The following is a 13,442-nucleotide window of genomic DNA, read 5'->3' on the forward strand; positions in this document are numbered from 1 at the left end:
TGACAAAAATGACAAAAATGACAAAAATGACAAAAATGACAAAAATGACAAAAATGACAAAAATGACAAAAATGACAAAAATGACAAAAATGACAAAAATGACAAAAATGACAAAAATGACAAAAATGACAAAAATGACAAAAATGACAAAAATTACAAAAATTACAAAAATGACAAAAATGACAAAAAAGACAAAAAATGACAAAAATGACAAAAATAACAAAAAATGACAAAAATTACATAAAAAACAAAAAAGAATTCTGACAATAATGTCACTTAATTTGTTTTAATCATATTTGTCATATTTGACCCTAGTCAATGTTACATTTCTATCACAGAAAGTAAAGAGGAAGAACTCCCAGATTTGAAAAAAAAAACTACGAATGATATTTTCGGATAGTATATTCAGAATTAAAAAAGAAACATTGAATGAAACCAGTTTTGCAACGAAATATACATATGTATGTGTATCTATATTTTCTCCAATCCTACAACCGAAAGCTCGGCAATGATTAACCTGTTATTGATGAACAAATATATATTCAGAACAATCTTATTACATGGGAGGGAATATTTTTTCTCTAAACACTAGGTAATATCTACAGATTTATTTTTTTTCTGAATGGAAAACAATCTATTTAATGCTGCATCGATCAGCATCGCGAAATAATTACCCATCATTATCCATGCGATTATCGCCAATTAGACAAAACATTGTAAGTTCGAGTTGTCTGTTACAACCTCTCTATTCAAGAAGGTAGGTACGCTACTAAATTACCTACTGATCTATTTTGAGCTATTGAAAGTTGAACTAACTTATATTTGATTTAACTTAAATTAGTGCTGTGCATCACGTGTTGGATTTTTCGATTTTGCTGGAAGCTTAGAGTGTGCCTATTTAACCGATAATAAATACTTAAAGCATAAAACTACCTTAAAACTAGGCAAGGCAGATACGCAGACAACCAACATAAATAAACAAAACGAAAAACTATCACAGTTAGGTGGAAGCTGTAAAATAAATTCGTTGTAGCTTGAACACAAAAAAATGCAAAATGAAAGCCCGCCAAGCTGAAGCTGACCTGAGAAATGGGTTAATAAACCGAGCGATTGCTATAAATATTTACATCTTACGGTTGAAAATATAGCGATGAAGCGGATATCAACAATTGCTCGAATATGGATTTTTAAATATGAGCAGTTTTTGATTATATTTTCGGTAAAATTGTAATATTTACACATAAAGGGTGACCAGAATATTATGCTTTAAGTTTTCAAATACTCGAGATACGTCGAGAATTTAAAACGGTTGACTTGGTCATAAAAATAGCTAAGCAACGACGAACGAACAAAAAGACTAAGTTTTCCATTTGAAACAGAAACGAATACTTATAAAGCTTGAGTTGAGATAACAAAATAAATATTTTTTGTTGAAATACCTACTTCTGACCTAAAATAATATCTCTTAAATAAAGATCTGAGTAAAGAAAGTAAAAGCTGCAAATCTAAAACATTTTCTTTCTCTAGTTTGGTCACCCTATCTTTAACAAACGTTGATGAATTTGTATGAATATAAGCACTACTTTAGAAATATTTTAAACCTAGTGGTGGTTGAAGAGAGCAGCTTGAGTTGAAAACGAATTCGAGTTCAGTGAAGAACGGTTCAGAATTACAATCTATTCGAATTCTGTTTGGCCTTGAAAACACTCCAGCAACTTTGCAAAGGATGATGAATTAAGAATTTTACGCCGAAGGTATTTAGCAAAAAGTTGGACAAGATTAACCAAATCTAATATGACAAATATCTTCAAAAAGTTTGGAACTAGACTTAACGATTCAGAATTCAAAAAAAAAATTCAGATTCAAATTCAGAATTCAGATTCAGAATTCAGATTCAGAATTCAGATTCAGAATTCAGATTCAGAATTCAGATTCAGAATTCAGATTCAGAATTCAGATTCAGAATTCAGATTCAGAATTCAGCTTCAGAATTCAGATTCAGAATTCAGATTCAGCATTCAGATCCAGAATTCAGATTCAGAATTCAGATTCAGAATTCAAATTCAGAATTCAGATTCAGAATTTAGGTTCTGAATTCACAGAATTAAAAAACAATATAAATCGGAATTCAGAATCCCCTAATCAAAACTCAAAATGCAGAACTCAGCCAAGTTCAGAACTCAGATGTCTCTACTCAGAAATCAGAATTCAGCAACTTTGAATTCAGATTCTGAGTCCATTTTACGGTTCAGATCAAAGTTCGAGATTCAGTCTCAATTCAAGCCGCTTCACAGCAGATTTTGTGCCCCTACGCTTAGTACGTTCTAAACCTATATATGTACGCGTCATTCAAAAAAGCTACGATGAATATCGATTATTTTAAACTAAATAAATAACAACCCTTAAGTACCTTAGACCTGGCTCCGAAAAACTAAACCTTAACGGAAAGGAATCAAAAATCTTTGTTCAAATGTTGATTCAAACAACAACAGAAAAGAAAACTATCAATTTGATCGCTCTTTCACTCAAGTTGAAAGAGCTCAAATGAAGCGGATGACGGTTCTTTCGATTTTGATCGTTAGAAGCCTACTTTCGTTTGAGTCAACGAAACTAAATCAACAACCGGACAGCCAGGTCTAAACTCATCTCCCGTTGTAGGTTCCGTTGGTGGCATCCTGCAGTTCCTCCATCAGTGAAACGACGTGCTGCTGGTAGCGTTGCTGGCCGTGTTGACGCACCACCACGTTCAGATTGTTCATTTCGGCGCGCAGAGATTCGACGCATTCTTGCAGGGGTCGCAGCGTAGCGTTGCCTGACGATGATCGACGAGAGCACTGTTCGATCAGCGATTTGAGAGCTGCTTCATCCAGGGATGGTAACGGCCTTTCGGTTTTAGGAATTGAACCTCCCGAGTCTGACCCGAGGCTAGGTGTTCCGTTGCTGGAGTTCTACGATAGAAAAAAACATTCATAAAACTAGAGGTTGAAAAATTTAAATTTAAGATATTCACCTTAATGTTACAATCCATAACCGATTGCGAGCCTTCCCGCAGGACTCGTATCACCTCCTGGAGTTCGTGTTTTTCTTGCCTCTCTGCGAGGATTTCCTCTCTCAGTAGCTGCAAATCTTCGAAGAATTGTTTCCTGGAATGTTTCAGAATTCGCTCGGCCTCTTCGAACAGTTGAATCCGTTCATAAGCGGTTTGCAGTTGAACGTCTCGGATGCGGACCTGTCGTTCCAGGGTATCAATGTCTTCGCGAAATTTAGCCACCATAAACTGATAATCTCCGATGGAGTCCTGTAGCGCATCGCGTTCGGAACTTGTTGTTGAGAGTAACCGTTGAGCGTCCTCCAGCTGTATGGTTTTGATGGTAAGCTGAGACCTCAGATCATCCGACTCTACTTTGGCAGTCTCTTCGGTAAACTTGAGGCCTTCGAGCTCGACGCTTTTGTCCTCCATGGATGAGAGCGAAAGTTTCAGGTCTTCTTCGAGTTGTGCAACCTTTGATTCGCTTATCCTCAGAAGCTCCTTCAGTCGGCCGTTTTCTTTGCTGATGTGCTGCGACTGCCGCAGATCAGCAAACATCCTCTGGAAAGAGGTCCAAATGTCTTCGTCAGCCTTCAGCAGACAACTGTTCTCCAAAGCCGTAACCAGTCGGTTCTTTTCTTCCTTCAAAATCCGAAGTTCATCGTTGGCAGACTCCAAATCCACTTCCAGTAGCAAATTTGCTTCTCGTACCCTAGCCATCTCACACTGTAGCGATGCCATCTCGGCCAGTTGCTTCTCCATTTCTTCTACCCGTTGATCCGATTGCTTGCGAGCTTTGCTATGCTCCTTGACCTGTTGTAGCAAACTCCGATTGTTCAATTCGTAACGTTTCAGCTTCTGTCGGTTTTCGTTCTCGAGAACCTTCAGCAAAATCTTCAGCTCCCGGGTATCGTCCTCAGGAAGTTGGCTACCATGCTTGGGACACGTCGGGGTCATTTCAGCATCCTGTTCTATTCGCAGCTGCAGTTCCGCAACAGTTTCCCGCAGCTGACGGACTACCTCCTCACTCCTGCGGAACTTCTCGTTGACCTCGGCACACTGACCCAGTTTCAGTTCTAGGTCCAAATTTTTCGACTGAATCCGGGCGAAACTCTCCAACAGCGAACGATACCTTTCGCTGGCCTGGCCCTCACTCATCCTCAGCCGATGCTCCAGTTCCGTTCGACATCGTTCCAGTCCGTCAAAACGCGCCTTTAAATCTTGGTAATCCGTCTGCAGCTTCTGCAACCCAAATTCCTTCACACCGAGCGCGCGTCGCGTGTTTTCAAAGTTTATCGATAAAACTTTCAACTGCGCCCGCAGATGACCGATGCTGACATCTAGGTCTCGTTTGTCGAAACGCTGCTTCGCCACCACGCTGCTGAGTTGCGAATTTTCCTCTCTCAGTTGTTCCCTGGCCGAGCCAAGCTCCCGTATTTCCTTTTCCAAGTGGGAAATTTTCCCAAGGGATTTGATTTCCCTGCTTTGAAGGGATTCGATCACCGCTTCGTGATGTGAAGTTTTATTTTTGTAAACTTCTATACTGTTTTCCAAGAGCTCTTTTTGAAGCAACAGTTGTTGATTCGATTCTTGTAGACCGTCTATTTTACCTTTAGCTTCTTTTAGCTTTAGTTCGAATTCTTCAACTAATATTGGAGTTATACTCACTACTGGATGAGTTAGTTGTATAGCTTGAAGCTTTTCCAGCAAATCTTTTTTCTCTTGGATCGCAGTCTGCTCAAAAGATTCTGAATTTTGGATAACTTTCTGCAGTTGAACTTTCAACTTATCCCTTTGATTCATCTCGAAGAAAAGCTTATTTTCCAACTGCAATCGCTCTTCCTTCATTTTGGCATTCTCGTTTTGGCACAAATGTAGCTCTTTCCGAAACCAAGACTCTGAACTTTTAAGCGAACCCATCTCGTTCTTCACCTCGGAAAGATTCTTCTCCAACTTTCTCAGCTCCAGAGTCAATCTTTCCTTGTCACAATATTGCTCTGATATTTTGCTTTTCAGGACTTTATTAGCCCGCTCCCGGCAATCCAATTCGATCCGAAGCTGCTCGAAATCTGACCTCAGCTTTAGGCCCTCAAGCCCCGGGCACTTCTCATTCCGTTTTTGCAAATCTTCAACCGTCCGCTTGAGCGCTTCATTCTCATCCGCCAGCCGTTGTAACTTTTTGCTCCAAGCCGACTCCACCTCGTTCCGGATTTCGTTCCACTTGTACTTGTACGTCAGCAGTTCCGTCTTCGCTTGATACAGTTCGGTATTCAGCTGTACGAATCGCTGATGTTGCTCCTGGCCAGCCAGTGGACTTTCCACCACCTTCTCCTTGGAACTTTCCGAGAACGAAAAGTTCCCCGAATCATAATTGGTCGATGATCCCTCAAAAATTCCACTCATAACATCTTGCTCAACAACTCCTCCTCCATCATCTTGCCCGGTAAAATTTTCCAACGTCGCATCCGACAGGAAGCTCTCCGGACCACTTTCCTCGATGACATCCAGCAACGGCAGTGGTTGTTCGGCTAACAAGCTGCCACCACCACCTTCCTGAAGCAACCGATGCCACGTCGGTTTCACGTTGCCATTCTCTTGTCCCCTTTGTTGTTCCCCATCATCTTCATCCAGTGAAAAACTTCTTTCGAAACCGGAAACCTCTCGAAAGCTGGACATTTCACCGGAACGGGAGTGGGCCACCGATGAATGTGAAAGGTTTATTTGGCCGTCCTAGCAGCTGTCCTAGATTTATCTTTCCGTGTCTGCCATCTTAAAGGGAAAGCAGCAGCAGCACCACTTTCAAGCCCGCACTTGCTTTATTTCTACGGCTTCGACTGAAAGAAAAGAACGTTATAATTCGCCTTCTTTACTCAAAACCTCCTTAAAATTTGAAATAATTTTAAATTTTTCCACAAAACTTTCAATCTATTTTGCTACGCAGCATCCTCTTCGTGACACAACTGAATTTGAATTGAAAATCCTCTCACTTCAGCACACACAAATTAAATGTTCGCCATATATGCGCGCGTGCGAGTGAGCGAGATGGAAAACTTTGCAATGTTTTTTTTTACGAATGCATGAATTCATGAACAAACACCCTCACAATCTTTGTTTTTAGCAAAATAAACGAAAAAAACAGTGACATCGAACAAGAGGGGCAAAAAATCAAATCACTGCTAGCTGAAAAAACACAATTAATTTGAATTCTTAATCTGATTCTGAATCAAATTCAGAATCTGAATCTGAATTCTGAATTCTGAATCTGAATTCTGAATCTGAATTCTGAATCTGAATTCTGAATCTGAATTCTGAATCTGAATTCTGAATCTGAATTCTGAATCTGAATTCAGAATCTGAATTCTGAATCTGAATTGTGAATCTGAATTCTGAATTCTGAATCTGAATTCTGAATCTGAATTCTGAATCTGAATTCTGAATCTGAATTCTGAATCTGAATTCTGAATCTGAATTCTGAATCTGAATTCTGAATCTGAATTCTGAATCTGAATTCTGAATCTGAATTCTGAATCTGAATTCTGAATCTGAATTCTGAATCTGAATTCTGAATCTGAATTCTGAATTCTGAATCTGAATTCTGAATCTGAATTCTGAATCTGAATTCTGAATACTGAATCTGAATTCTGAATCTGAATTCTGAATCTGAATTCTGAATCTGAATTCTGAATCTAAATTCTGAATCTGAATTGTGAATCTGAATTCTGAATCTGAATTCTGAATCTGAATTCTGAATCTGAATTCTGAATTCTGAATCTGAATTCTGAATTCTGAATCTGAATTCTGAATCTGATTTCTGAATTCTGAATCTGAATTCTGAATTCTGAGTCTGCATTCTCAATCTGATTCTGAATCTGAATTCTGAATTCTGAATCTGAATCTGAATTCTGAATCTGAATTCTAAATCTGAATTCTGAATTCTGAATCTTGATTCTGAATCTGAATTCTGAATTCTGAATCTGATTTCTGAATCTGACTTCTGAATCTGAATTCTAAATCTGAATCTGAATTCTGAATCTAAAGTCTGAATCTGAATTGTGAATCTGAATTCTGAATCTTGATTCTAAATCTGAATTCTGAATCTGAATTCTGAATCTGAATCTGAATTAGAATTCTGAATCTGAATTCTGAATCTGAATTCTAAATCTGAATTCTGAATCTGAATTCTGAATCTGAATTCTGAATCTGAATTCTAAATCTGAATTCTGAATCTGAATTTTGAATCTGAGTTCTGAATCTGAACTCTGAATCTGAATTGTGAATTCTAAATTTGAATTCTGAATTCGAAATTCTGAATTCTGAATATGAATTCTGAATCTGAATTCTGAATCTGAGTACTGGATTCTGAATTTGAATTCTAAATCTGAAATTTGAATTCTGAATATAAATCTGAATTCTGAAACTGCATTCTGAATCTGAATTCTGAATTCTGAATTCTGAATCTGAATTTGAATTCTGAATCTGAATTCTGAATTTGAAAACTGAATCTTAATTTTAAATTTGAATTCTGAATTCGGAATTCTGAATTTTGAATATGAATTCTGAATCTGAATTCTGAATTTTGAATATGAATTCTGAATCTGAATTCTGAATCTGAGTTCTGTATTCTGAATTTGAATTCTGAATCTGAAGTTTGAATTCTGAATATAAATCCGAATTCTGGAACTGCATTCTGAATCTGAATTCTGAATCTAAATTCTCAATCTATACTGAATCTAAATTCGAAAAGTTTATTTTGTGAATAAGAAACCAAAAATATTTAGTGTGTAGACGCAACTGTGGTTCCCACAGTTTCCGCAAGAGGCGCTTTATTTAACCAAGTGTTTGCCTGTTCTATCATTATGCAGATGCATCGAGCAAAGGGTTGTTGCCGGTTGCAAGAGTGAGATGGAGCATTTCACTGCGAGTGCGAGATCTCTGGCTGGAGAAGTTTCCATCGAATTCTCCATCCATCCATAGTGTTGTGTTACACCTGCGGGCAAGTTGTTAATTAAAGTGACCGAAAATAGGCACCGAAAACGGTTCGAAACTGAGTGTTGAACGCTAAACCCCGGAAGATGAACCGGTAAGTAACCGAATTGTATAAAATTCCGGCGAAGACAGTCGATGGGCGGATTAAAATAAGGGTTTAAAAAATTTCTGCTTTTCCCTTGAACGGGAACATGGTGTGGTGGAATGACATTTGGATGATTAGCCTACTGATGTGTTTACGAACACCAATTAAAACTACTACATCGACGTTTCGGGATTTTGTTTTGAACTTTACTTTCTGATGTTTATTCCTTTTCGAATGCAGGTCATTGCCAGAATCATGGTTCCAGCGTTTTTTTGTTAGGAATTGTTAGGATGGGCCTCGCCTTAATTTATGGTCTAAGGTCTGTCAAGTGAGGTCGTCGTCTGTCCTCGGACTGCTGACTGTGTGAATGTTTACAAAGTAAACTGCAGCGCAGTGATAGCACTGCACTTTGCTCTCTGGCATGAATCATATATCGTGCAAGGTTAGCTGGAAATGCATTTTTGAGCATGTGTTCGTCAGAGAATTTGCACCGTAAAAATCTCTCTCGAGATACACTGAGAAAACTCTCCCTCCGAATTATGGTTGGTTGATTGAGTTGAGACTTGAAATAGTAGTATGTAATTCAACTCCGCGCAAAAACTTCATTCATCTAAATCGCCACTATGACGGCCAGATTGTGAGTAGTTTACTCGTAGCGCACGGCCGTGGAGGACGTTTCGGCGGTTCATTTTCGGTTCTCGACTCGGATGGTTTCTGTTCAAAACCCTTCTCTTCTACGGGGGAAAAATCAACATTGCGTGAGACCACGCGCGAAAGTTATTCGTGCTGGGTACAAATCTGTCCACCCAATGAATTAGTCTTACCGCCTAACAATAACAGTAATCTAGCCGCTACCGCCTGGAGAGTGTGAGAACCGTTTGTGTTTAGCCGGAAAACTGGAACCACGTCCCGTATCTGGGTCGTAGGGAAAAGAGATTTCGTCGGTCTTAAGTTATGCTTTCGGTCGGTCAGTGTTAGTGAGCTTCCTCCCCCTCAGAAGAAAAGTCACCAGAGGAATCCGAATTGCCAAAGGTCGCACAGATCTCGCAGTAGTGTATGATTTAAAAAAAATCGCGCGGGTGGATACTTAACCGAGATTTCGCTGAAGGAAGTGTATCTCAGCTTTATAGTAGGCGAAACGCCTACTGGAATCGCTTGAAGGGAGCGTTCGTAGAGAGTGAGTTTCGTTCCATTTGCGTGCAATTATCAGTTGATGGTACAGCCTACTAGATCGAAGGGCGTCGTCACCACATCATCCTTCATAGTCGAAGAAAAAAGTGTGTGCTTTGATCAGTGCTAGAGGGGATAGCAAAAAAAATGGCTTCAATTTCACTTCCTCGAGTGCTGCAAAGCAAGAAGAGCAATCTGGAAATTGAACATGAGAATCTCGTCAAAAATATGGTATGCAAATCCTCAATCTATCTGCACAACAAATCACAAACCCTGCACCAGCATTTGCTTACTAACAAAAAAAACAAAGTGTTCAGCGACAATGACATTTAAATCCTTTATTTGCATTTGAACAATTAGCTTTCGGTTGACAGCAATTCTCCAACCATTGATGACCATTGTTTATCGGTGGTGGATAATCAACAATGGACCGAAAAAAGTCTGCTAAAAAAATGGGTGCCAAAGAACTAATTACCATTGACCCCAGCGCCGAAAAGGTATTGTGTTCCGAACATAAAACAGTCAAATCATAATGCGGAACAACATTCGCAACCATGTGTGGTTCAAAATAAATACAAACTCGAAAGGCAGCCAACAACTACACCAAAAAAGAGAAAGAGAGAAGCGTACAAATGTGCGATTGCGGGAGCATAGCAGAACAGGGCATTAGAACCGTTTGTTTTGGAAAGCGGAAGAACGAAGAACTACTCTGTGTCTCATAAACTATAAATACCTACCTACATAAGTGTACAACCGGCTTCCGGTGTGTTCTCTGTTCTGTGACGATAAATATGAATCAGCCAACGAACATATGTATGTACCTACTTAATGTGCCATATCTGGAGACCCGTTCGGGACAGAACGACGTTATGATATCCAATTTCGATTCTATTTTTTTTTTTTTTAATGAGTTCTAATTTTGTTCTCGTAAAATTTCTGGATCCTGAAAACTGAATTATACTAATCTTTGATAAGATAACAAACATCATAATTGACCTTGTAAGAGGTTCCTTCAAAGAGATGTCCGTGCAAGTGAAAACGGTTTCAAAATCTTTCGGGATAAACCGACAATTTTAAAGATTTTTTTTTCAATACGAGCTTTCTATTGTTGACACTTTCGCCCGATCGGGAAGCATGGTGACACATGGCGCAAAGAAGGAAAACTGTCGGCCAGCGGCCATAGTTTTTTGACGACCTGGTCACTGTGCCAATCTTGACCTCTCTTTTCTTGTTCGAGTGGACGTCGCTTATTATTGTTTCGATAATTATGAGCACGCTCATGCTGTGAGGATGGGAAAAATTTGAGATAGAATCTCGGTCAACATGTGACACATATTTTCAATTACGTGAAGGTCTTGAAAGTTGCACCAATCAATGTACAAAATGATTCAAAGAACATCTGACCAGGTACACAATGTTTTTTCCGAAAAACGATAAGCCCCAAAAAGTTGATTTTTGGGCAAATTTTTTTTCCGATTTTCTTTGATAAGTTTTAAGGGGTAAATAACTGTAACTTTGAGCTCTTGAAGGCATCCCTTAACTCTCGAAGACCTAACGTGCCAAGGCCTTGAAACAAGTGGGAGTGCCAGATCTTGCACTTTATATCTAAGGAACTACTAAATCTATTTATGCAAACTTTACCATCATTGAATTTCTTGAAGTCTTAAGATTTCTTGATGTCTTTCAAAACTTGTTTAAGGAGTGTATTATTTTGAGCTAGATATCGAAATGTAGAGGCAACTTTTTTGTTGAATGATATTTTTTTATTTAATGTGATTTTCCAACGTACAAACCTAGATGACGTTGAAAAACGTTTAAAGTGCATTGCCATTTTTTATTCTTCAGTATTCATATGCACACAAACAAAGATTTTTATACTTTGTTTGAATTGAAGTTTAAAATAATTTTAATAATGGATTGTAAGTTTAGATGTTGAAATATTGTATTTTAATCTTCAGAAAACCCCAATAACTGTTTGGAGTGAATCAAAAATTTCATGGAATGCTAACCGTTTTCGAAAATCTGTGCCCGGTCGGACACAATCTCATGTGTTCGACCCGTCCGTGTTTCAATGTGGGTAGGAATGCGATGGGTTTCTTCATCGCTTCCTATCAACATTGAAACGGCGCGCGGCAAAGAATCACGCAAGTAGTTCAAAAGCTGTTCACAAAACAAAAGCCCTGCTCACATTTTCACCAACTATTCAATTTCTTCTACCCAAAGCGCTCTAGCTTGATTGATTGATACTTTCATGTTCTTTCTAAATATTCTACCTTGAATTTTCACAACTCGCCGAAATGCCGAAAATTAAATAAGAATATATCCCAGCGGCGATTAAAATAAGATAACAAAATCTATTGAATGTTATTTCAATTTCCAAACAATCTAACAATCTAATCAAACAGGAAATATTTTTCTGATGCTCGTTTTCAATAATGAAAATACAATTAAAAATAGCAAATATACTATTCGTTTAATCCAATTAGTGTCTTTTTGTAGCTTTTTTTCTTTATAATGTTTTCATAAAAGTATTTTTTTATTTCTAAGTTGTAGTAAAGACGAGATGGCTATAGGAATTATTGGTATTATTTGCAATTGAATCGAAAGTTGATATGAGCAGAAATTCCGGCGGTGGCAAATTCTGGTGAGTCAAATCAAATCTAATGTTTTTGAATTGAAATTGTCTTGGTACATCTTCGTACCTGAAAATGATCACATTTTCAAAAATAATGGGACGTATAACAGAAACATGAGATATCAAAGAAAGAAAGAACATGTTACAAGTGCTCGGTTAGTAGTGCCAGTGGTTGTTGGACTTTTGTTCGCAGAAAAATAGTAAATGTGCCGAGAAGACATTTTGTTTGTTGAGAAGTCGCCTGCGTCGAAGTCCACCCCAGAACTCCTACGCAACAACCTGCACAACAACACTTGAGAATCCCACCACCAGATGTCGGTGTTCGAGTGAAGAGGCGAGGCGAAATGATGATGAGGAGGGCGAATAAGCGAGGCGACACGACAATCAGGATGGGGCGAAAGAACGGTGACGTCTTACGTCATTCTACGCGGCTACGGGGTCAATGATCGGCCATTTCACTATCAATAGCCAAACATATAGCACTACACAGAAAACGTGTCCAATAGACAAGTGCCAAAAGTGAAATTACTGGAATCCGAATTCCCTGGATATTCAGGTAACCCAAAGAACCATACCCCGTAGCCACAGTGACCACCGTTCTCAGCGCGATTCTAAACCCTATCCCGATTTCCTAACAGGACCCCGAGGTTTTACCTTAGTCGCAGACGCCTTTAGTCTCGTGGCTTGGATCGATTGCTGCCATTGCGTCCTGACCCAGCAGCAATACTCACCTGTGCTCTACCGATCTACCAACGGTTAGCTGTCGATACCTTGGTCCGTCAACAAACCGAGTATCCGTCAGTGAGTCCGGTAAGGGTAACCAGCAAGAGCACCCCCATCGCCGTCGGCTTGTTAACCGCCGACTATCTACCGCAACCGTAGGGCAGCCGTCAACCACCTACAATCAACTTGGTCCGGGATTGGAGTAGACAAAAACTCACAGCCATCGTGGTGCAGTGTCGGAACGTACTGGAATCCGACGACCACCAATTCCGCAGGTTTGCGACGTAGTGAGGCCGGTTCGACGAAGGAGGGGTGTCGCCATTCAACGACCCGCTAGAGGTGCCATTGCAGCAACAAGAGGTAGGAGGTAGCAATAAGCGGTGGGACCGAGTCCCACGTGTGCGCAAGAAAACCTTAATTTCAAAAAGGTGAAAATAAACGTGGGAGATTTCGATTCAAATTAAAGTGTTTTCTTGACCCTGAGGCATACATACTAGGGAGTTTCAGCACCGCTGAACCCGCTAGCCGACACATTTGTTATAAACATAAGGCGTAAATTTCATAAATTTCTCGAAAAAGTAGCGGCAAACCCGAAGCAATCGACCATATGCGCGCTCGGCTAAAATCCCGAGTCGATGGGTGGTGATAGAGAAACAACAGAAAGATCAATAGTAGTGGGCAAAGAGCACGTGAGTGATATACATGGGGTGTATGTGTACCGATAAAAAGATCCGGCAGTCGACCGATGGAACCGTAGATACTGGAGCCTATTTCGTCACGTTTACCGTGGTGTGATTGGCTAACGCGCCGTGTTG

The 13,442-nt window shown here is 39.5% G+C and overlaps 2 protein-coding genes across 11 annotated transcripts in view; one reads left to right on the forward strand and one right to left on the reverse strand.

The window, feature by feature from the left end:
* Nucleotides 1-439: 439 nt before the first annotated feature.
* On the reverse strand, nt 440-6,003 carry LOC129747070 (myosin-1-like). Its single transcript, XM_055741086.1, has 2 exons — nt 3,011-6,003; nt 440-2,948 (listed from the first exon to the last, which is right to left on the reverse strand). The coding sequence occupies exons 1-2, from the start codon at nt 5,702-5,704 to the stop codon at nt 2,643-2,645; spliced, it is 3,000 nt and encodes a 999-aa protein (XP_055597061.1). The 5' UTR covers nt 5,705-6,003; the 3' UTR covers nt 440-2,642.
* Nucleotides 6,004-7,965: 1,962 nt separating this feature from the next.
* The window catches only part of LOC129750070 (huntingtin-interacting protein 1), an 85,125-nt gene continuing 79,648 nt past the window's right edge, over nt 7,966-13,442 (forward strand). For 4 of the 10 annotated variants that reach the window (XM_055745269.1, XM_055745270.1, XM_055745276.1 and 1 more), the window contains exon 1: nt 9,293-9,500. In XM_055745269.1, coding sequence (XP_055601244.1) covers nt 9,417-9,500 — 84 coding nt within the window. In that variant the 5' untranslated portion in view covers nt 9,293-9,416. The other 6 variants (XM_055745278.1, XM_055745279.1, XM_055745272.1 and 3 more) reach the window with 5 other exon arrangements.

The sequence above is a fragment of the Uranotaenia lowii genome, chromosome 2 (genome assembly GCF_029784155.1).
Source record: "Uranotaenia lowii strain MFRU-FL chromosome 2, ASM2978415v1, whole genome shotgun sequence".
Lineage (NCBI taxonomy): Eukaryota > Metazoa > Arthropoda > Insecta > Diptera > Culicidae > Uranotaenia > Uranotaenia lowii.

Coding starts and splice junctions, on each gene's coding strand:
- LOC129747070 (XM_055741086.1), bottom strand. CDS start 5,704: ATGTCCAGCTTTCGAGAGGTTTCCGGTTTCGAAAGAAGTTTTTCACTG. Junction 2,949..3,010: donor TTATGGATTGTAACATTAAG/GTGAATATCTTA, acceptor TTTCTATCGTAG/AACTCCAGCAACGGAACACC.